The sequence below is a fragment of the Myxine glutinosa genome, chromosome 10 (genome assembly GCF_964187855.1).
Source record: "Myxine glutinosa chromosome 10, kmMyxGlut1.1, whole genome shotgun sequence".
In the NCBI taxonomy this organism is placed as follows: Eukaryota; Metazoa; Chordata; class Myxini; order Myxiniformes; family Myxinidae; genus Myxine; species Myxine glutinosa.
The window spans coordinates 42923902-42948763 of NC_136270.1; the positions used below are offsets into that span (position 1 = coordinate 42923902).

At 46.7% G+C, this 24862-nt stretch overlaps 1 protein-coding gene across 1 annotated transcript; it reads right to left on the reverse strand.

Annotated features, from left to right (window-relative positions):
• Positions 1–12618: 12618 nt before the first annotated feature.
• On the reverse strand, positions 12619–19990 carry LOC144894031 (uncharacterized). Its single transcript, XM_078785593.1, has 3 exons — positions 19842–19990; positions 18920–19060; positions 12619–13658 (listed from the first exon to the last, which is right to left on the reverse strand). Exons 1-3 carry the CDS (start codon positions 19957–19959, stop codon positions 13612–13614), a joined length of 306 nt encoding a protein of 101 aa, XP_078641719.1. The 5' UTR covers positions 19960–19990; the 3' UTR covers positions 12619–13611.
• Between the last annotated feature and the right edge of the window lie 4872 nt (positions 19991–24862).

Genomic DNA, 24862 nt, shown 5'->3' on the forward strand with positions numbered 1-24862 from the left:
TGCTTCAACCCGACCTGTGGGCGTGGTTTATAGCATGTGGTTTCATTACCTCTGTGGGCGTGGTTTATAGCATGTGGTTTCATCACCTCTGGGGGTGGTTTATCGCATGTGGTTTCGTCACCTCTGTGGGCGTGGTTTATAGCATGTGGTTTCAACATCGCCTCTGTGGGCGTGGTTTATTGCGTGTTGTTTCAACATCACCTCTGTGTGCGTGGTTTATGGCATGTTGCTTCAAACTGACCTCTGTGGGCGTGGTTTATAGCATGTGGTTTCAACATCACCTCTGTGGGCGTGGTTTATAGCATGTGGTTTCAACATCACCTCTGTGGGCGTGGTTTATCGCATGTGGTTTCAACATCACCTCTGTGGGCGTGGTTTATCGCATGTGGTTTCATCACCTCTGTGGGCGTGGTTTATAGCATGTTGCTTCAAGCTCACCTCTGTGGGCGTGGTTTACAGCATGTGGCTTCAAGCTGACCTGTGTGGGCATGGTTTATAGCATGTTGCTTCAAGCTGACCTCTGTGGGCATGGTTTCTAGCATGTGGTTTCAACATCACCTCTGTGGGCATGGTTTATCGCATGTGCTTTCATCACCTCTGTGGGCGTGGTTTATCGCATGTGGTTTCAACATAGCCTCTGTGGGCGTGGTTTATCGCATGTGGTTTCATCACCTCAGTGGGCGTGGTTTATCGCATGTTGCTTCAAGCTGACCTCTGTGGGCGTGGTTTATAGCATGTTGCTTCAAGCTGACCTCAGCTCTGTGGGCGTGGTTTATAGCATGTTGCTTCAAGCTGACCTCTGTGGGCGTGGTTTATAGCATGTGGTTTCATCACCTCTGTGGGCGTGGTTTATAGCATGTGGTTTCAAGCTGACCTCTGTGGGCGTGGTTTACAGCATGTGGTTTCAAGCTGACCTCTGTGGGCGTGGTTTATAGCATGTTGCTTCAACCCGACCTCTGTGGGCGTGGTTTATAGCATGTGGTTTCATTCCCTCTGTGGGCGTGGTTTATAGCATGTGGTTTCATCACCTCTGGGCGTGGTTTATCGCATGTGGTTTCGTCACCTCTGTGGGCATGGTTTATAGCATGTGGTTTCAACATAACCTCTGTGGGCATGGTTTATGGCATGTTGCTTCAAGCTGACCTCTCTGGGCGTCGTTTATAGCATGTGGTTTCATCACCTCTGTGGGCATGGTTTATCGCATGTGGTTTCATCACCTCTGTGGACGTGGTTTATAGCATGTTGCTTCAAGCTGACCTCTGTGGGCGTGGTTTATAGCATGTTGCTTCAAGCTGACCTCTGTGGGCGTGGTTTATAGCACGTGGTTTCAAACTGACCTCTGTCGGCGTGGTTTATAGCATGTGGCTTCAACCTGACCTCTGTGGGCGTGGTTTATAGCATGTTGTTTCAACATCACCTCTGTGGGTGTGGTTTATAGCATGTTGTTTCAACATCACCTCTCTGTGCGTGGTTTATAGCATGTTGCTTCAAACTGACCTCTGTGGGCGTGGTTTATAGCATGTGGCTTCAAGCCTCTGACCTCTGTGGGCGTGGTTTATAGCATGTTGCTTCAAGCTGACCTCTGTGGGCGTGGTTTATAGCATGTGGTTTCATCATCTCGGTGGGCTTGGTTTATTGCATGTTGCTTCAAGCTGACCTCTGTGGGCGTGGTTTATAGCATGTTGTTTCAACATCACCTCTCTGTGCGTGGTTTATAGCATGTTGCTTCAAACTGACCTCTGTGGGCATGGTTTATAGCATGTGGCTTCAAGCTGACCTCTGTGGGCATGGTTTATAGCATGTTGCTTCAAGCTGACCTCTGTGGGTGTGGTTTATAGCATGTGGTTTCAAGCTGGCCTCTGTGGGCGTGGTTTATAGCATGTGATTTCATCACCTCTGTGGGCGTGGTTTATAGCATGTGGTTTCATCACCTCGGTGGGCGTGGTTTATTGCATGTTGCTTCAAGCTGACCTCTGTGGGCGTGGTTTATAGCATGTTGCTTCAAGTTGACCTCTGTGGGCGTGGTTTATAGCATGTTGCTTCAAGCTGACCTCTGTGGCCATGGTTTATTGCATGTTGCTTCAAGCTGACCTCTGTGGGCGTGGTTTATAGCATGTGGCTTCAAGCTGACCTCTGTGGGCGTGGTTTATAGCATGTTGCTTCAAGCTGACCTCTGTGGGCGTGGTTTATAGCATGTGGTTTCGTCACCTCTGTGGGCGTGGTTTATAGCATGTGGTTTCAAGCTGGCCTCTGTGGGCGTGGTTTATAGCATGTTGCTTCAATCTGACCTCTGTGGGCGTGGTTTATAGCATGTGGTTTCATCACCTCTGTGGGCGTTTTTTTTTTTAGCGTTTGCTTTCATCACCTCTTTGGGCGTGGTTTATAGCATGTGGTTTCAACATGACCTCTGTGGGTGTGGTTTATAGCACGTGGTCTCAAACTGACCTCTGTGGGCGTGGTTTATAGCACGTGGTTTCAAACTGACCTCTGTGGGCATGGTTTATAGCATGTTGCTTCAAGCTGACCTCTGTGGGCGTGGTTTACAGTACGTGGTTTCAAGCTGACCTCTGTGGGCATGGTTTCTGGCATGTTGCTTCAATCTGACCTCTGTGGGCGTGGTTTATAGCATGTGGTTTCATCACCTCTGTGGGCGTTTTTTTTTTTAGCATGTGGTTTCATCACCTCTGTGGGCGTGGTTTATAGCATGTGGTTTCAGCATCACCTCTGTGGGCATGGTTTATAGCATGTGGTTTCAACATCACCTCTGTGGGCGTGGTTTATAGCATGTGGTTTTATCACCTCGGTGGGCATGGTTTATTGCATGTTGCTTCAAGTTGACCTCTGTGGGCGTGGTTTATAGCATGTTGCTTCAAGCTGACCTCTGTGGCCGTGGTTTATTGCATGTTGCTTCAAGCTGACCTCTGTGGGCGTGGTTTATAGCATGTTGCTTCAAGCTGACCTCTGTGGCCGTGGTTTATTGCATGTTGCTTCAAGCTGACCTCTGTGGGCGTGGTTTATAGCATGTTGCTTCAAGCTGACCTCTGTGGGCGTGGTTTATAGCATGTGGTTTCATCACCTCTGTGGGGGTGGTTTATAGCATGTGGTTTCAAGCTGGCCTCTGTGGGCGTGGTTTATAGCATGTTGCTTCAATCTGACCTCTGTGGGCGTGGTTTATAGCATGTGGTTTCATCACCTTTGTGGGCGTTTTTTTTTAAGCATTTGCTTTCATCACCTCTGTGGGCGTGGTTTATAGCATGTGGTTTCAACATCACCTCTGTGGGCATGGTTTATAGCATGTGGTTTCAACATCACCTCTGTGGGCATGGTTTATAGCATGTGGTTTCAACATCACCTCTGTGGGCGTGGTAAATCGCATGTGGTTTCATCACCTCTGTGGGCGTGGTTTATAGCATGTGGTTTCATCACCTCAGTGGGCGTGGTTTATCGCATGTGCTTTCATCACCTCTGTGGGCGTGGTTTATCGCATGTGGTTTCAACAAAACCTCTGTGGGCGTGGTTTATCGCATGTGGTTTCAACATAACCTCTGTGGGCGTGGTTTATCGCATGTGGTTTCATCACCTCAGTGGGCGTGGTTTATCGCATGTTGCTTCAAGCTGACCTCTGTGGGCGTGGTTTATAGCATGTTGCTTCAAGCTGACCTCTGTGGGTGTGGTTTATAGCATGTTGCTTCAAGCTGACCTCTGTGGGCGTGGTTTATAGCATGTTGCTTCAAGCTGACCTCTGTGGGCGTGGTTTATAGCATGTGGTTTCAACATAACCTCTGTGGGCATGGTTTATGGCATGTTGCTTCAAGCTGACCTCTCTGGGCGTGGTTTATAGCATGTGGTTTCATCACCTCTGTGGGCATGGTTTATCGCATGTGGTTTCATCACCTCTGTGGACGTGGTTTATAGCATGTTGCTTCAAGCTGACCTCTGTGGGCGTGGTTTATAGCATGTGGTTTCAAGCTGACCTCTGTGGGCGTGGTTTATAGCATGTTGCTTCAAGCTGACCTCTGTGGTCGTGGTTTATAGCATGTGGTTTCAAGCTGACCTCTGTGGGCATGGTTTATAGCATGTTGCTTCAATCTGACCTCTGTGGGCGTGGGTTATAGCATGTGGTTTCATCACCTCTGTGGGCGTGGTTTATAGCAGGTGGTTTCAACATCACCTCTGTGGGCGTGGTTTATAGCGTGTTGTTTCAACATCACCTCTGTGTGCGTGGTTTATGGCATGTTGCTTCAAACTGACCTCTGTGGGCGTGGTTTATAGCATGTGGCTTCAAGCTGACCTCTGTGGGTGTGGTTTATCGCATGTGGTTTCATCACCTCTGTGGGCGTGGTTTATAGCATGTGGTTTCAAGCTGACCTCTGTGGGCGTGGCTTATAGCATGTTGCTTCAAGCTGTCCTCTGTGGGCGTGGTTTATAGCATGTGGTTTCAAGCTGACCTCTGTGGGCATGGTTTAGAGCATGTTGCTTCAATCTGACCTTTATGGGCGTGGTTTATTGCATGTGGTTTCATCACTTCTGTGGGCGTGGTTTATAGCATGTGGTTTCATCACCTCTGTCGGCGTGATTTATAGCATATGGTTTCAACATCACCTCTGTGGGCGTGGTTTATCGCATGTGGTTTTATCACCTCTCTGGGCGTGGTTTATAGCATGTGGTTTCAACATCACCTCTGTGTGCGTGGTTTATAGCATATTGTTTCAACATCACCTGTGTGGGCGTGGTTTATAGCATGTTGTTTCAACATCACCTCTGTGTGCGTGGTTTATAGCATGTTGTTTCAACATCACCTTTGTGTGCGTGGTTTATAGCATGTTGCTTCAAGCTGACCTCTGTGGGCGTGGTTTATAGCATGTTGTTTCAACATCACCTCTGTGTGCGTGGTTTATAGCATGTTGCTTCAAGCTGACTTCTGTGGACGTGGTTTATAGCATGTTGCTTCAAGCTCACCTCTGTGGGCGTGGTTTACAGCATGTGGTTTCATCACCTCTGTGGGCGTGGTTTATAGCATGTGGTTTCAAGCTGACCGCTGTGGGTGTGGTTTACAGCATGTGGTTTCAAGCTGACCTCTGTGGGCATGGTTTATAGCATGTTGCTTCAATCTGACCTCTGTGGGCGTGGTTTATAGCATGTGGTTTCATCACCTCTGTGGGCGTGGCTTATAGCATGTGGTTTCATCACCTCTGTGGGCGTGGTTTATAGCATGTGGTTTCAACATCACCTCTGTGGGCGTGGTTTATCGCATGTGGTTTCATCACCTCTGTGGGCATGGTTTATAGCATGTTGCTTCAAGCTGACCTCTGTGGGCGTGGTTTATAGCATGTTGCTTTAAGCTTACCTCTGTGGGCATGGTTTATAGCATGTGGCTTCAAGCTGACCTCTGTTGGCGTGGTTTATCGTATGTTGCTTCAAGCTGACCTCTGTGGGCGTGGTTTATAGCATGTGGTTTCAACATCACCTCTGTAGGCGTGGTTTATAGCATGTTGCTTCAAGCTGACCTCTGTGGGCGTGGTTTATAGCATGTGGTTTCAACATCACCTCTGTGGGCGTGGTTTATCGCATGTGGTTTCAACATCACCTCTGTGGGCGTGGTTTATAGCATGTGGTTTCAACATCACCTCTGTGGGCGTAGTTTATAGCATGTGGTTTCATCACCTCTGTGGGCGTGGTTTATCGCATGTGGTTTCAACATTACCTCTGTGGGTGTAGTTTATAGCATGTGGTTTCATCACCTCTGTGGGCGTGGTTTATCGCATGTGGGTTCAACATCACCTCTGTGGGCGTGGTTTATAGCATGTTGCTTCAAGTTCACCTCTGTGGGTGTGGTTTACAGCATGTGGCTTCAAGCTGACCTCTGTGGGCATGGTTTATAGCATGTTGCTTCAAGCTGACCTCTGTGGGCGTGGTTTATCGCATGTGGTTTCAACATTACCTCTGTGGGTGTAGTTTATAGCATGTGGTTTCATCACCTCTGTGGGCGTGGTTTATCGCATGTGGTTTCAACATCACCTCTGTGGGCGTGGTTTATCGCATGTGCTTTCATCACCTCTGTGGGCGTGGTTTATCGCATGTGGTTTCAACATAACCTCTGTGGGCGTGGTTTATCGCATGTGGTTTCACCACCTCAGTGGGCGTGGTTTATCGCATGTTGCTTCAAGCTGACCTCTGTGGGCATGGTTTATCGCATGTTGCTTCAAGCAGACCTCTGGGCGTGGTTTACAGCATGTGGCTTCAAGCTGACCTCTGTGGGCGTGGTTTATAGCATGTTTTCCTCAAGCTGACCTCTGTGGGCGTGGTTTATACCATGTGGTTTCCACATCACCTCTGTGGGTGTGGTTTTTATAGCATGTGGTTTCAACATCACCTCTGTGGGCGTGGTTTAACGCATGTGGTTTTATCACCTCTGTGGTTGGAAGTTGGAAAGAAGATTGACGCAAAGAGGAAGAAGTTCAAGGAGTGGCAGAAGGCGAAGGGTATGGGAGTAGAAAAGGCAGAGCATGAAAGTTATAAGGTGGCCAAGAAGGCTGCAAAGAAAGAGGTAGCAAAGGCGCAGGAGGCATGTAGGGAAATGTTCGGAGAACGCTTGGATTTGGAAGAGGGTCAGAGCGGTATTCAGGATTGCAAAGCAGATAGCGAAAGAATGTGCTGTGCGTAGGAAGGGTGTCGGAGTGAATTCCATTCAATGTACAATGTGCGCTGAGTGGGTTCATCAAAAATGTAGTGGTTTGAGAGGGTCATTAACCAGTGTGGCAGCTACATTCAAATGTAAGGTGTGCACAGAGGGAGCTGCAGATGGAGGATGAGTTGGATCCTGGAGACGGCGTGAAGCTGGAAGGTGTGAAAACATTTTGCTACCTCGGAGACATGCTGAATGGAGAAGGTGGATCAGACTCGGCAACGGTTGCTCAAGTGAGATGTGCATGGAAGAAGTTTCGGGAACTGAGTGGTGTGCTGACTCGGAGGGGAGTGTCGTTAAAGCTGAAGGGAAAAGTGTATGCTGCATGTGTGAGAAGTGTTATGATTTATGGGAGCGAGACATGGGTAATGAACGTAGAGCAGCAACGAAGGTTGGAAAGGGTGGAAATGCGAATGGTTCGGTGGATGTGCGGAGTATCGTTGAGAGAGAGGAAGACAAATGATGAATTGCGAAAGATGATGGGAATAGAGCCTGTGATTGATGCTGTGAAGAGGAACAGGTTGAGATGGTTTGGTCATGTGTTGAGGAAGGATGAAAGTGACTGGTTGAGAAGAGTGATGGAAATAGCATGTGGTTTCAACATCACCTCTGTGTGCAATCGATATCAACTTTTAATAAAGTTTCAATGAACTTTATTCACCAAAAATAAAAAGGGGCAAATGCACCATTAATTCGCTCCGCTTTACAATGAACGCAAGGTTGTATCAAGTAAAAAATGTGAAATAAAAATAACACCGACATCCATCCGTGCACCAAAATATGACCAAGCATGGAGTACATGTTCCACCATACCTGCATAATATTAATCCACGTGACATTTTCAAAACTCATTAATTAAGGTGTTTTGGTCTGCCGACAACCAAGCGTATTTTTGAAGAAAAACTACTTGAAGGAAAGTTAATTCCCCAGCCACACTTTGCACAATAAATATGGAAAAGGACCCCAAAGTTTGATATTTTTTCACATAAAAAGCAATTGCATTATTTTAAGACAACGATCGCAATTTCCACTTGGTTTATGCAGACAGATGCAGGCAAATTCCACAACACGCCTAACGAGAGAAAATGTGATTAAAATGAACAAAAATTAATCCATCAAAAACATTAATAATTATCTTCATCATCATCATGAACGTAGCATACTCTTTCCAGAGCGTCAGTACTACCAAGGCAGCACATTGGGAGGGATTACACTGGGTGGTTTGCCATTGCCTTCCCAGCAATAGTCAGGGCAGGAATTTGTAATTTGTTCCGGGTGCCGGCGATAAGTCGCCTACTCTTAGCGAACGTCGGTATGGCATCTTCAAGTGTCCACCAACAACCAGTACTGGTAGATGGGGGCTTCTGTTTAACATCCATCCGAGGGACGGCACACACATGTGCGAAATCAGGATGACAGTTTAGATGTGGGTCAGGATTCGAACCCAGGCTACATTTAGAGGCCCAGTGTGCGGAGCTCTGGGCTATCATTTCGGTTCATAATAATCCATAGAAATGCAGTTTAAAACGATTTATTACACAAATTCTTTGCTTTACAATAACATGTGCAAAAGCCTATCGGAAACCATTCCGAGAATCCAATTCAAATTGTCAATTCCATTCGGAACAACTCTTCATGAACACACATGTAAGTGGCTCGAAGTTTGTTAACGACATGACTGTAAACATACGATCATGGAGCATCATTTCTCAAACCCAACACCGGAAATCAGCACAAAAGCATTTTCCTCCTCAAAATACATTCTTGCGTATGTGACGAGAACAAGGCCATGCTTTTTAAAGTGCATTGCGAATTCATCGATATCACATTGCAATTGAGCGAAGATCCATTTGCAATATTTACTGCAAAAGCAGCTGAAGGGAAACAAGACCGAAAGTCTAACAGCGGCGTAGCCGGCCTTGTTTGATACTTTAGTTGAAGAGGATAGTATGACCTGGGTGCGGATACCAGTTAGCAGTTGTATTAGGGGACTCCAAATTTGGGAACACCAAATAATGGACAGCAAATTTGGGAACACCAAATAATGGACACCAAATTTGGGAACACCAAATAATGGACACCAAATTTTGGAACACCAAATAATGGACACCAAATTTTGGAACACCAAATAATGGACACCAAATTTGGGAACACCAAATAATGGACACCAAATTTGGGAACACCAAATAATGGACACCAAATTTGGGAACACCAAATAATGGACGCCAAATTTGGGAACACCAAATAATGGACGCCAAATTTTGGAACACCAAATAATGGACACCAAATTTGGGAACACCAAATAATGGACACCAAATTTGGGAACACCAAATAATGGACGCCAAATTTGGGAACACCAAATAATGGACACCAAATTTGGGAACACCAAATAATGGACACCAAATTTGGGAACACCAAATAATGGACGCCAAATTTGGGAACACCAAATAATGGACGCCAAATTTGGGAACACCAAATAATGGACGCCAAATAATGGACACCAAATTTGGGAACACCAAATAATGGACACCAAATTTGGGAACACCAAATAATGGACACCAAATTTGGGAACACCAAATAATGGACACCAAATTTGGGAACACCAAATAATGGACACCAAATTTGGGAACACCAAATAATGAACACCAAATAATGGACACCAAATTTGGGAACACCAAATAATGGACACCAAATTTGGGAATACCAAACAATGGACGCCAAATTTGGGAATACCAAATAATGGACACCAAATTTGGGAACACCAAATAATGGACACCAAATTTGGGAACACCAAATAATGGACACCAAATAATGGACACCAAATTTGGGAACACCAAATAATGTACACCAAATTTGGGAAGACCAAATAATGTAAGTACTGTATTTTTAAAAATTTCAATAAACCCTACATTCCTGTGCCACCTTCAGTAGAACGTCAGGCATGGACAGCCGGTTCGTGAATGACTTGGTCAAAAAAAAAAACGTACCGTCAGAATGTTGCTATATCTAGTCAATGGCGAAACAGCAAATGGGGAATCCATGAATGTTATGGATGGAAACCCTTACGTCATTTCCTCATTCTGCTTTAACTCTATAGCTCTATATTTTCATTCCAAACAGCATCATTCATCATTCCAAACACAAATTAATACTATAGAATTAATATGTCAAAATATGGGGGGCAGTCAATAAGTAACCTTAAAATATTTTTCACAACTTGTTTATTGCATGTACGTGTGTACCAACTGTTATTTTTCAACATAATCTCCATTGTGTTCAATGCATTTTTTCCAGCGCTTTACTAAGGATTGGATTCCTCTAGAAAAAATATATATTTTGGCTGCTTGTGTAGCCATTCGTGCACTGCCTCTTGGACCTCTTCGTCGGATCGGAAAGTGGTTCCACCAAGTGGCCTCTTTAAGTGGCCCAAATATGTGGTAATCCGAAAGGGCGAGGTCTGGCGAGTGGGGTGAATGAGGAAGACAATACATTACAGTGGGGTGAATGAGGAAGACAATTGTTGCAGCTGTAGTGCAGGCAGTATATGGCCGAGCATTGTCATGCTGCAGAAAAACACCGGTAATGAGTATACCACGACGTTTTGATCTGATTGCTGGTTTCAGATGATTTTAAGGAGGTCGCAGTGTGATGCACTGGTGACTGTGGGCCCTCTGGGCATGTAATGCTCTACAAGTGGGCCTCGGCTATCCCAGAGAAGAGCATCAGCATCACTTTTCCAGCGGACGGCTGTGTGCGGAATTTTTTGGGTTTCGGTGAAGTTTAATGGCACCACTCTTTGCTTGCCCTCTTTGTTTCTGGCTGAAAGTAGTGGACCCAGATTTCACCCCCAATCACTGCGCGCTGTAAGAAAGCATCGCCTTTTGTTTTGTAATCTCGCAGAAGTTATTCACATGCATCTGCTCTCCGTTCTTTCAGTTCGGGTGTGAGTTGTCTAGGCTCCCATCTTGCAGACACTTTGCGGAACCCCAGCATGTTGTGAATGATATGGTGTGCTGAACCATGAATAATGTTCAATTTGGAGACCACTTCCTCCAGCATAATGCGACTGTTTTCCCTTAGCAGGCGCTCAACTCCTGCAACCATTTCTGGTGTGTCGGCTGTGTGAGGCCGGCCCAAGCGAGCAGCAGCTGCCACACTGGACACTCCACTTTTAAACTTCCTGTCCCAGTCGTACACCTGCTGTAGCGATAAACATGCATCGCCATATTGCATCGTCTTTCTGCGATGGATTACACTGGGATTCACACCCTCACTTCCCAGGAAACGGATGACAGAACGTTGCTCCTCCCTGGTGCATGCTTCTCAGTGAGCCGTCATCTTGGAACTGCTCTACTGACGTCATACACTCAATGTTGCCAGATCTAAAACATAGTCAGATTCACTATGTCAATAAATTATATTTCGTTCAAAATCATGGTAGATTAGCAAACCTATACATTTTTGGAAAGGTTATAGCATAAGGAAACTAAAAATCAATGTTTACATTTGGAGAGATACCTGTATGGCGGCCATTTTGGATTTTCAAAATGGCCACTGTAAAATACATATTTTGTGCTATTTCTGCCTCTAATTACCCTAAAAACTTTTAAAAATATACTAAACCTATATTTTCAGGGACAAGGAATCCAATGAAGGTATCAAATTAGTGCTATGGGGAATGGTAAGACACGAATCAAAGGTTTTGAATTGCAAAATACTGTCTTTATATTCGCGATAAGTTGCATAATCAAATACATGTTATCATTTTGTACAGGCAGTTAATAACATCAAAATGTGTCACAATAATTCATATCACCAAACATACACAGGCAGTCAGCAAAATCATATATACACATGCAGTCAGTATAACTTCACATCGACACAGGCAGTCAATGACAAAATATACACAGGCAGTCAATGGCATCAAACATACACGATTACAGAATATGCCATTTAGAGTTCGTCATCACTGTCCTGTGTGTCGTATCCGACAATATAGTCCGCATCGTTTTCACAGTCCGTTCCACACAAGCAAAGGTCGGTCAAATTGATTGGCAAATCGAATTGGTCGAATGGTCGATCGAATCGAATTCGATGAATCGAATCGAATCGATCGAATTGGTCGAATGGTCGAATGGTCGATCGAAGCGATTGGTCGAATTGGTCGAATGGTCGAATGGTCGATCGAAGCGATTGGTCGAATTGGTCGAATGGAATTGGTCGATTGGTCGAATTGGTCGAATCGAATTGGTCGGAATTGGCAAATGTAAACATTGATTTTCAGATTTTCCATGTAATAACGTTTCCAAAAATGTATAGGTTTGCTAATCTACCATGATTTTGAACAAAAAAACATAGTGAACCTGACTAACAGGCAAAACATGACTCATCCATAGATACAACATATGTCGTCTACAACTACACATATTACATTCTCGAATTTATATCGGCATTTTAAGGTTACTTATTGACTGGCCCTCGTATAATGTTAAATCACGATTGTATTGAGATGTTATCAAATCAGCGAACCGCAAACATTTGATTACTTCCGGATTCGGGAGCAAGATCTGTGTCGATCGCATTTCAAAATTATAACGGTATTGAGGAATTTCTGAAACCTCCTACCTTACGACACCTGCTGGGACCACAAAACGTTCTACAAGGTTATTATATTTCCTTTTAGTAAAATATGCAACTGTAATGGTTACTAAACGCTGTCCCCCTGTCATGTGACCAGATCTTCAGCTCTGATTGGTGGACATTTGTGGGGACATACTGACAGACAAAGACTGTCCCAGCCCGCATTACCCTACGGGCTACGCTGTAAAAAAAAAAAAAAAGCAAAAGGGTGAAAAGTTTAACAAAAAAAGGATTCAATACGTCCCTCGTGTTTCTCCTTCGGAGAGTGCAGAAAATTTATAAGGACATGTATGAAAAAAAAAACATACAGGGTGGGGTACACATTCGCCAACATGTACACGCGTTTCTTGGGGCTCTGAACAACGCAGACTTCACGGAGCCCCCACTGAACCCTCCACATAAAAGCTAAATGGAACAAGGACGGTTTTGTTTTTCTACGATACGTGACAAATGGCACATCACTTCTTGTGGAACGACATCCATTTGCCAATTGTGTCCCACGCGATGCAAAAGCACAAGTTTCCTACAAATTGGGTAAAGGGTGGACAGTGCTTGCACACTTTGGGAAAACGGGCAGCATGCAAGGCCTAACAAGTGCCACAGAGGTGATCTTCAAAGCCCAAGTATCCAAGGCCTGACAAGTGGCACAGAAGTGATCCCCAAAGCCCAAGTCTCCAAGGCCTAACAAGTGCCACAGAGGTGATCCCCAAAGCCCAAGTCTCCAAGGCCTAACAAGTGCCACAGAGGTGATCCCCAAAGCCCAAGTCTCCAAGGCCTAACAAGTGCCACAGAGGTGATCCCCAAAGCCCAAGTCTCCAAGGCCTAACAAGTGCCACAGAGGTGATCCCCAAAGCCCAAGTCTCCAAGGCCTAACAAGTGCCACAGAGGTGATCCCCAAAGCCCAAGTGCCACAGAGGTGATCCCCAAAGCCCAAGTCTCCAAGGCCTAACAAGTGCCACAGAGGTGATCCCCAAAGTACAAGTCTCCACAAAGGGGGTGAGGGTGGCAGAAAAGGAAAAGCAGATTTTCAGGCCACAGTGTAACTGGTCTCGTCCGTTGATCAAAAACACACATACACCATAGTGATGTACGGAGTGTGTCAACAGCATTAGAATGTTGCAAGATACTTGCCAAGTAATTCCCAAAGCACCGTAAACTTTAGAAGGTTAAAAAACGAAGAAAGAGAAACCGTGTACATGTTTGAGGTTGGAATCCGTACACGTGACTGCATGTCCACAGATGTCACACTCAAACTGGAATGGTGTGCTCTCGGGCCTTCGACGCTCTCATCTAGAAGCTTCTCCCGTCTCTGGATCAATCTCGTATTCTGATTCTGGACACATCACGCAGAATACAACATAAAATGGAGAAAAAGGAACAGGTAATATGACTTTTTAAACTCAAAACACAATCGGCAAAAGTCTTCCTGAGTACGTTGCTTCATGATCTTCCCTACAGGTAAAGTCAGTTGTCCACCAGAGTCTGTTTGTCCCATTTCTACCTCTTCAACTGTTCTGTGCCTGCTAAGACCAGGTACCCCTTTCACCTGAAAACTTTCCCCTCGTGTTATTGCGCACCTGTACTTTGTCCACCTGTTTGCCCCTTGGTTCACTTTTGACCTTTTACCCTGTCCTGCTCTTCCATGAGCCTCAACACTGATTGAAGAAGACACGGTATTTAACAAAGAAGAGCGTCACTAGGGTATGTGCAGGAGCGGAAAACGTGTCTGAGCGTCATTTACACCTGCATTATGTGTACATCACAACAAATACATCATGTGTGGTCATATCAATATTTAGTGTTTCATAAACATGACATTCATATGAATATCGACAGTTGTGTGCAATACATGTCTCCAGAGGCTCGAACAAGGTTGCGATCCAAAAGTCCGTTAACACCTCAGTATTTGGTGTGACCACCATTTGCATTGACACGCTTGTTAATGGGGCCTCATTGAGGACACAAGATGGTTAAAGATTGCGGTCCAAAAGTCCATTAACACCTCAGTTTCTGGTGTGACCACCATTTGCATTGACACGCTTGGCAATGGGGCCTCATTGAGGACACAAGATGGTTGAAGATTGCGGTCCATAAGTCAGTTAACACCGCAGTTTCTGGTGTGACCACCATTTGCATTGACACGCTTGGCAATGGGGCCTCATTGAGGTCACAAGATGATTGAAGATTGCGGTCCAAAAGTCAGTTAACACCTCAGTTTCTGGTGTGACCACCATTTGCATTGACACGATTGGCAATGGGGCCTCATTGAGGACACGAGATGGTTGAAGAAGGTTTGAGGAATGTCATTCCAGATCTGTACCAAAGCCTGCCGTAGTTGGGCAAACGTCGGTGGCTGATTTGCAAGATGGTTGTTCCATCTCATCCCACACATGTTCTCTGGGAGAAAGATCAAGCTAAACAGCTGGCCAGGGAAGTGTGGGAATGTTGTGTTGTGCGATGAAAGAAGTTGATGACCACTCGTGTGACACGAGGGTGCGCGGTATCCTGTTGAAGTCTCACTGTACCGAATACCTGTCAAATTGCCATTAGTGACCTCCAGCTGGGTTGCGTGATGTGCGGTGATGCCACCCCATGCCATTATGCTTCCACCGACAAACGTTGCATAAGCCATACATCACTTAACGTTCCCCTTCCCTACGATAAACGTGACAAGGGCCATCACTACAGTCAAGATGGATCCTTGACTCATCTGTAAAGAGGATAGAAGTCCAAGTTCTATAGTAAGTAACTATAGAACTGCGAGCAGTGATAGGATTCCAGGCAATATGGCTGCCAAACCACGTGACAGATTTAATTTTCCTCATGGGTAGTCGATCCGATCGATAGGATGCCACCTTTCCAACAAGTCAGTTCGTCACATTTCTGCCCTGCTAGAGCTGCCCCGGTCTACTGCAAGTGCTGTTATTGTGAAGTGGAAACGTCTAGGAGCAACAACAGCTCAGCCGTGAAGTGGTAGGCCGACACAAGCTTACAGAACGGGACCGCCGAGTGCTGAAGCACGTAAAAATCCTCTATCCTCAGTTGCAACACTCACTAACGAGTTCCAAACTACCTCTGCAAGCAACGTCAGCACAACAACTGTTTGTCGAGAGCTTCATGAAATGGGTTTCCATGGCCGAGCAGCCATACACAAGCCTAAGATCACCATGCGCAATGCCAAGCGTCGGCTGGAGTGGTGTAAAGCTCGCCGCCATTGGATTCTGGAGCAGTGGAAACGCGTGCTCTGGAGTGATGAATCACGCTTCACCATCTGGCAGTCCCACGGACGAATCTGGGTTTGGTGGATGCCAGGAGAACGCTACCTGCCCGATTGCATAGTGCCAACTGTAAAGTTTGGTGGAGGAGGAATAATGGTCTGGGACTGTTTTTCATCGTTCGGCCTTTAGTTCCAGTGAAGGGAAATCTTAACACTACAGCATGCAATGACATTCTAGACCATAGGTTCTTAACCATGGGTACCTGTACCCCATGGGGGTACGAAACCTCCAAGCTGGGGTACAAGACACGCCGCCCCAAAACAAATTTCAATTAAAAAATAAGTGTATAACAGTATTTAAATAAAAAAAGGGTTAAAATGTTTTTATTTAAAAATTACAAGTGTTTGGTTTTTTTAAAAATAATAATTTGAATGGAGATTGAATCAATGCAGCTAGACATCTTCTGGTGTTTGCACAACTCAAAACGTTCCCACAGTTAGCAGAGAGACCTCTGGAGATCCTCGTGCCATTTGCGACCATCTATTTGTGCGATACAGGTTTTTCAACACTCCTACACATCAAAACAAAGGCCAGGAACCGTTTGGATGCAGGTGACATGCGTGTGGCTATTTCAAAGAAAGAACCTTGTTTCAGCATCATCATTGATGAAAAACAACAACAAAGAGCCACTAGAAATGTGTCTGTGTGTGCTGTGTGGTATGTTTTTCTACAAAAGTTATTATTGTACTGTAATCTACTTCAACAAAGTGACTTTTCAGCAAACACAATGCATTATGATTGTTTCCATAAATGTGTTTTTTTTTAATGTGTAAATAAAGAAACTTTATTAATCTATTATTGTCGTTTTAAGTCATTTTTGACAGGGGGTACAGGAAAATATTATGAAAACTCAAGGGGTACGGCACTTTAAAAGGTTAAGAACCACTGGTCTAGATGATTGTGTGCTTCCAACTTTGTGGCAACAGTTTGGGGAAGGCCCTTTCCTGTTTCAGTATGACAATTCCCCCGTGCACAAAGCAAAGTCCATACAGAAATGGTTTGTAGAGATCAGTGGGGAAGAACTTGACTGGCCTGCACGGAGCCCTGACCTCAACCCCATCGAACACCTTTGGGATGAATTGGAACGCCGACTGCGAGCCATGTCTAATCACCCAACATCAGTGCCCGACCTCACTTATGCTCTTGTGGCTGAATAGAAGCAAATCTCCACAGCAATGTTCCAACATCTAGTGGAAATCCTTCCCAAAAGAGTGGAGGCTGTTATAGCAGCAAAGGGGGGGACCACCTCCATATTAATGCCCATGATTTTGGAATGAGATGTTCCATTTGGGAGTCCACATATTTTTGGTCAGGTAGTGTATCTCAAAAAGTTGTGGACGGATTCGGACGAAATTTGGCAGAGAGGTAGCATATGTGACAAGGAATGGGAGGTGGGGATAACAAAAGGAAGAGACACTGATAGACAAGACAGATCCGCACAGATTATGGGCGACACATTTAGATCTGAAGAGATGCACACTTTTTCACTCACTCGCTTGCTCATTCCGACCTCGTTTCATGCGCTTCTTTCCAACCTTCTTTCTAGCTTTCCTCTTCGACACTTTCCGGCATTCTTTACCTTTCCGACTTTGACTCACTCTTTCGTATCCTTCGCGACTTTTTCACCCCACACACACTAACACCACACCAAGCCCGACGCACCTTTTCCACAGCCCAGCTATCGCTACACCGCCTCGTCACGAACAAACCTGCCAGCCTCATTTCGCATCTCCGGCCCATATTCCTGCTCGAGCGCACATTCCATCATGTGCAGCCAAAGAATACCAGGTGCCCATAAAATCAGGAAAAACCCAGAAGAGAGCGTGCGTGAGGCAAACCTGAACCAATGGGCGGCTACAATACCAGCCAGGTTGTGGAAGGTGTGTCAGGGAATGTAAACCACCCCTAACTACTTTCTCACATACACACCTCTCTTTCTCACATACATGCTACACTTCTCACCTGTCTTCCCAAATGCTTCAGTCACATTTGGCTCGGCGGCCGTAGGGTCTAAAAAATCTACGGCCACTAGCAATTATAGGGCGGCCGCAGTATTTCCACGGTCACACAATGTAGCAGTCACATATGTTTTTATTTTTCGGGTAGCCGCATGGGGTATTTAGAAATTGTGGAGACCGAAAACGTGGGGGTGCCGTACGGTCTTTGATTTGATGTCGCACGGTGACCTTAGGGCGTCCCTGCGGCGGCCATATAATTTTCAAGGCAGACGCAAGGTAGCCTCAAGGTGCCCGCAAGGCGACCGCAGGGGGGCCCTAAGGCGAACGTGTGGCCAGACGGACGGTAACGAGTGGGTATATATACCAGTTCTTTTTCATATGTATAACAGCACTTACAGTTGTCATGGCTACGGCTTGTCGAATTGCTACGGCCGACCTAGAAATGAAAAAAGTTATAACTCCGCGCTATAATTCCACGGCGACCCCTACGGCCTGTAAAAGATAACCATACGCCCTAGGGCCACCCTGAGGCCACCTCAGAAACTCTGCGGCCGCCGCACGTTTCTGTCAATTTAGGGGGGTACGGCCGCCGTATCCTAGCTGTAGAGCAAATGTGACTGAGGAGTAACTCTCTCACTCTATCATTTCTTTGGGTGTCACGCACCTTTGGTTATAAGTGGAAAGTGATCATTTTAAGGCATCCAATGGCGGGTTTATCATGTAGGTGATAAGTGGGAAATGTACACAGACCTGTAAATTGTGTGAATTGCTTGCATTGCATATCCTTGTGTTTTCCCACCAATTCCCTGTTTGAATCTCAACCGGCATTTCTCCCGCTAATTTATGCTTACCTGTAATAAACGCATGAAAGATTTAGCATTGTGTCTTGACTTATCCTGCTCAGGTTTTGGTTTTACATAGCGCTCCTGGGGGTAATTGGCCCAAGCGGTTAATTGGCCCTTTCAGCAACAATAGGCTGTGGCGCGTAATGGTGGTTCGCTCGGCCAATCACATTTGGTGCGCGACCGCCGGCACGGTTCCCCATATACTTCAGTCATCTTGCCGGTACGGTAAACCAACGTTGGGCGTGACGGTCCGACCAAAGATGAGTGTTGTGGACAGCACCCATGGTCTTTTTATAGAGGTCTTCGGAGTTATCCGGGCCACGTCAATCACAATATTACGGAGCCTGTAAAAAAATCTCTTTCGTTTCTATACATGTTATTCCACCATTAAGTTCGACAAATACAAGTTGAGTGTGGGGTATTTAATTTTGCTTGTTAAAATGTGTATATTAAATTCTTCCAATATGAGGAAAGAAGTTATACTTATACGAGTACATGTCTGACTCTGCTCACCATACTCAGAAACTTGAGCTCGGGTCACGTTGATGTCAACATCCAAACCAGGAAACCGCCCAGATGTGGTTGAGTTGGGAACAACAGGACCTGCGGCATCTTGCCCTCTAGCTGCACCCACAGTTGACTCACTGCGTACATCTTGTCCAAAAGAAAACGGAACAAAATAATTCATACACAAACTCCCCACGCCCAGAAAACCCACCTCACTCTGCACCTCCACCCCGTACAAAACACACCTCACTCTGCACCTCCACCCCGTACAAAACACACCTCACTCTGCACCTCCACCCCGTACAAAACACACCTTACTCTGCACCTCCATCCCCGACAAAACACCTTACTCTGCACCTCCACCCCGTACAAAACACACCTCACTCTGCACCTCCACCCCGTACAAAACACACCTTACTCTGCACCTCCATCCCCGACAAAATACACCTCACTCTGCACCTCCATCCCCTACAAAACACACCTCTCTGTACCTCCATCCCCACAAAACACACCTCTCTGCACCTCCATCCCCACAAAACACACCTCACTCTGCACCTCCATCCCCACAAAACACACCTAACTCTGCACCTCCATCCCCTACAAAACACACCTCACTCTGTACCTCCATCCCCGACAAAACACACCTCACTCTGCACCTCCATCCCCACAAAACACACCTCACTCTGCACCTCTATCCCCGACAAAACACACCTCACTCTGCACCTCCATCCCCACAAAACACACCCCGCCCCGCTTTGACCACCACGACACTGACCCGGCTCCTCACCTGCACTGTGAACATCGTCATTATCTCATCGTCATTAAATCTCACACCCTCATCATCTCCTCACACCCTCATCATCTCCTCACACCCTCATCATCCCCTCACACCCTCATCACCTCCTCACACCCTCATCTTTATCCTCACCGTATGTTCCGCTCCCTCTTAACCGTTTGCTGAGACGTCTGAGCGGACATTGTCGAAACGCCGTCCGGATGAGACATTGTCGCGGCCGCTTGTGCTCCAACTCGACTTCGTTCGCCATGTAGGCCTATAACTATCCGACTAGGCCTCGACTAGAGGAGGCAGGGAGAGGGCGTGGTGGTGCATGGGATTGGGCACAAGGCCGCAACGGGGTGGGAAAAGGTTTCATCAGCAAATAATGAGCTCAGCAAATGGTTCAATTCACCTGTAATGATCATCTCTACAGGTGTTCTCACTGCACCTGTCATGAACATCTCTACAGGTGTTCTCCACATGTCATTAATATCTCTACAGGTGTTCTTATTTCACCTGTCATGAACATCTCTACAGGTGTTCTTCCTTCACCTGTAATGAACATCTGTACAGGTGTTCTTACTTCACCTGTCATGAACATCTCTACAGGTGTTCTTACTTCACATGTCATTAACATAACTACAGGTGTTCTTCACATGTCATTAATATCTCTACAGGTGTTCTTATTTCACCTGTCATGAACATCTCTACAGGTGTTCTTCACATGTCATTAATATCTCTACAGGTGTTCTTATTTCACCTGTCATGAACATCTCTACAGGTGTTCTTCCTTCACCTGTAATGAACATCTGTACAGGTATTCTTACTTCACCTGTCATGAACATCTCTACAGGTGTTCTTACATCACATGTCATTAACATAGCTACAGGTGTTCTTATTTCACCTGTCATGAACATCTCTACAGGTGTTCTTATTTCACCTGTCATGAACATCTCTGCAGGTGTTCTTATTTCACCTGTCATGAACATCTCTACAGGTGTTCTTCCTTCACCTGTAATGAACATCTGTACAGATGTTCTTACTTCACCTGTCATGAACATCTCTACAGGTGTTCTTACTTCACATGTCATTAACATCTCTACAGGTGTTCTTACTTCACATGTCATGAACATCTCTGCAGGTGTTCTTACTTCACATGTCATGAACATCTCTACAGGTGTTCTTACTTCACATGTCATGAACATCTCTACAGGTGTTCTTACTTCACATGTCATTAACATCTCTACAGGTGTTCTTACTTCACATGTCATGAACATCTCTGCAGGTGTTCTTACTTCACATGTCATGAACATCTCTACAGGTGTTCTTACTTCACATGTCATGAACATCTCTACAGGTGTTCTTACTTCACATGTCATTAACGTCTCTACAGGTGTTCTTACTTCACATGTCATGAACATCTCTGCAGGTGTTCTTCCTTCACATGTCATGAACATCTCTACAGGTGTTCTTACTTCACATGTCATGAACATCTCTACAGGTGTTCTTACTTCACATGTCATGAACATCTCTGCAGGTGTTCTTCCTTCACATGTCATGAACATCTCTACAGGTGTTCTTACTTCACCTGTAATGAACATCTCTACAGGTGTTCTTACTTCACCTGTAATGAACATCTGTACAGGTGTTCTTACTTCACATGTCATGAACATCTCTACAGGTGTTCTTATTTCACCTGTAATGATCATCTCTGCACCTCAGAGTTGTGGATTGAAGGATTGTGAGGGGACCTTCCCCCCTAGAAGGGGCTCCGGCCCAACATTGAGGGAGAGGGGAGGGGCCACGCATGTCAGGGTAAGGGGGTGGGCTGGAGCCCAGGAGGAGGGATTGAGGCTGAGGGGTTTCCCGGACTAAACACCACTGGAGTCTGCACCTGCTTGCTAGGCCCGCGACCACCCACCCAGGTAGCCATGCATCTCCTCCCTCTTTCCACGTGCTCTCAAGTGCCAGGATGGAGTGCTGACGGGGTCTGAGAAGGCACGTGATGCCGCTCTGTACCTTTACCAGCTTTGCCGGCACACCTTGTATATTACCTGCTCCATCCGCCCCTTTGCTGCTGTGCCTGATCGGGCCCTAAGGCAAAGGATATTTAAGTATCTCCGATTTGTTTGTTGGTGTCGTGACCACATATGATTGTTCGTGGATGAGCGGTTACATTTATTTATTACGTACTGATTATTTCCCTGCGCTCGCGAAGAGAAAAGCAGGGTTAGGCATTCAGGTGCGTACATACGTACGTGTCTGCATTTTAAAAATTCATTTTCTCGGCAACCGTTTGTCCGATTGACACGAAATTTTCACCATCGGAGCGCCTCCTGTATAATATTTTAATGATAATTATGACGTCATAATTCGACAAGTATAATGCTTCATCCGATCAGTATGAATTTTCTCTGCAACTGTTAGTCTGATGGACACGAAATTTTCACCATTGGACCATCTCCTTCTGTGGGATATTTTAACGATAATTATGACATCATAGGTCACACGGTGCATGCGCCATCTTGGAAAAAACGAAAAATGTTGCACCTCTATATCTCCAAAACCACTCCATGGAAAAAATTGAAACATGGCTCATTGTAAAGAACTACATATAGGGAATAAGTGTTGTTAACGGTGACGTCATTTCTGCCTTAATTATGACGTCATAATTCGACAAGTACAACGCTTGATCTGATCAGTGTAGTGAAATCGTATTCGTACTGAACCCGGGGTGATGCTCGCTGCTCGTTGACACCGCTAGGGGCGTGACTATAAGACCCGCTGCTGCGGACGGTGCTCCGAGACTTCTCCTGTGACACGTTACATCTGGTAGACTCGCTAACGGTACGCCAGCATAGAATATTCAGCTTGCTTGCATTGAATGTTATGAATGGTCCCATGTGATGCCACATCGTATACTTATTGCATTTCCTGCATTACAGGATGATGTCATGATCTAAATGGAATTAAACCACAAGTTGGACTAAAGTTGTGTGGACCTGATTGGTTTTCCACAACACTTAATTCCATTTATATCTACCGACATGGCTGGCAACAAGCCGCTGGCGGTTGCCATATTCTGCGCCAACCCGCAAGCCCCGGATGGTGGCTTGCAACTGAAGCACTGGCTCAGAACATTGGAGAATCATTTCGAGGAGCCTGAGACCGTGCCGACGGCTGCCGCGAAGCTAGCAACGCTTCATTCAAAAATCGACTACAAGGTGTACAATTCCATCGCTCAATTCGCGACATATGACCTCTCGATCGCGGAGCTCAAACGGCTGTACATAAAGGAAAAAAGCCCGGTGTATGCACGATATTTGCTGCTAACGCGACGTCAGCAACCCAACGAGGCGATGGACCACTACGCCCAGGAGCGCCGGCAGCTCTTGCTGGACAGCATCAAGGAGCCACAGACTCCCGCGCAGTCTCAGGATGATCTTCTTTTAGATGCCTTTATTGCAGGGGTCTCCTCCCAGGAACTAAGGCTCAAGCTCCTAGAGAAGACCGACCTGACCTTCACTACGGCACTCGAGCAAGGGAAAGTATACACCAAAGCGCGGATGCAATCGAACACCTATGATCGCACGCGCCTCTTGGCGGGCACTACACTACACGCCCGGCCGGAGAGTGCTACCGCCGAGGACGCGGACCTGCTCGCGGAACTCCGAGATGCTCCGGAGGAAGACCCAGTCCTGACGGCTGCCGCTACGGCCAGACCCAAGGCCTTACGCGGGGCCGCATGCTTTTTCTGTGGGGGGCCACGTCATGCCCGGCCCGTGTGTCCGGCACGAGACGCTATATGCCATTTGTGCTCGCAAAAGGGACATTACGCGAAAGTGTGCAGGAAAACGGCACGCGGCTCGCGGCTCATTGAATCGCGCGGTCGCGGCGACCTTGAATGGGCTCATTGCGGAGCCTGCGAGCCGAGCCCGAAACCCGGCGCCTTACCCGTCTTCGAAGGGGAGGGCCCCTCTCTGCGGGCCCCTGGGCGCTCAGACATCCTTGGCGGGCGTCACCGGACAGCCACCACAGTCTCATCCTCAATCGGGCACGAAGTACGTGTCCTTGACCAAACTCCGGGCCACGCAAGGGGCTTTGAAGCCTCGCCAAGCCCCAGCGGAACGTTCTCCTCGTGTCGTCCACGAGCTAACGGTGGCCCTCACCCCGGAAAAGGCGATTTCGAATACTACGGAGGCCTTTTCCTGCCAAAAGTGTCAAAAGGCGTTTTCAAATACTACGGAGGCCTTTTCCCGTCAGAATTGTCCGATTTTGAATCGCGAAACACCGGAATGCTTGGGAAAGCCCTCTGATGGCATTAATGGATTCCCCATGGACAACGCATACTCCGGCCACGACCGCAAAACTGCTGCTGGCATAGGATCCACCCGCGAGGCTTGTCCGACCCATTCGGGGGGTTCAGTCCCACTCCCAGCAGCCTCGTCCGGCCTGGCTCAAGCCCTTATTCCCCTCATGGTCGAAGGCCATTGTGTTCGGGCCTTGGTGGATACAGGGTCTACGGATAGTTTTATCGACCAGCGACTTGTGCTCAGGCATGGATGGCAGATCTGGAGGTCTACGAGACGGATCTTCATGGCTTCCCAGGGGCTTCGACTCAGCACGAAGGGGGAATGCCGATTGAAACTCGTGCTAAAGGGACGGGTTTTTCCTGATGTACACCTTATGGTTTTACCCGCTTTATGTGCTGATATTCTGTTAGGACACGATTTTCTTAAACTGCATGGACGTCTGGTAATGGAGTTTGGTGGGCCTGACATGCTTGTTGTGGGGGCGGACGACGCGCTTGCGGTGTGCGCCCTAGCGAAAATGGACATCCAGCCGCTTTCGCTGTTCCCCAATCTAACCTCCGACTGTACCCCTGTCACGGTGAAATCACGGCACTACTCTCGCGCAGACATGCAATTCATTGCGGACGAAACGGCTCAGCTCTTGAAAGACGGCATCATAGAACCTAGCAGGTCGCCGTGGCGCGCCCAGGTCTTGGTGGTGCGCAGCGAGGCCCACCGCAGACGCATGGTAATCGACTATTCCCAAACGATTAACCGCTTTACACAGCTGGATGCCTACCCCCTTCCGGGGATGGACGCGCTGGTGCAACAGGTGTCCCAGTATTCGGTCTATAGCACTCTCGATCTCCGTAGTGCGTA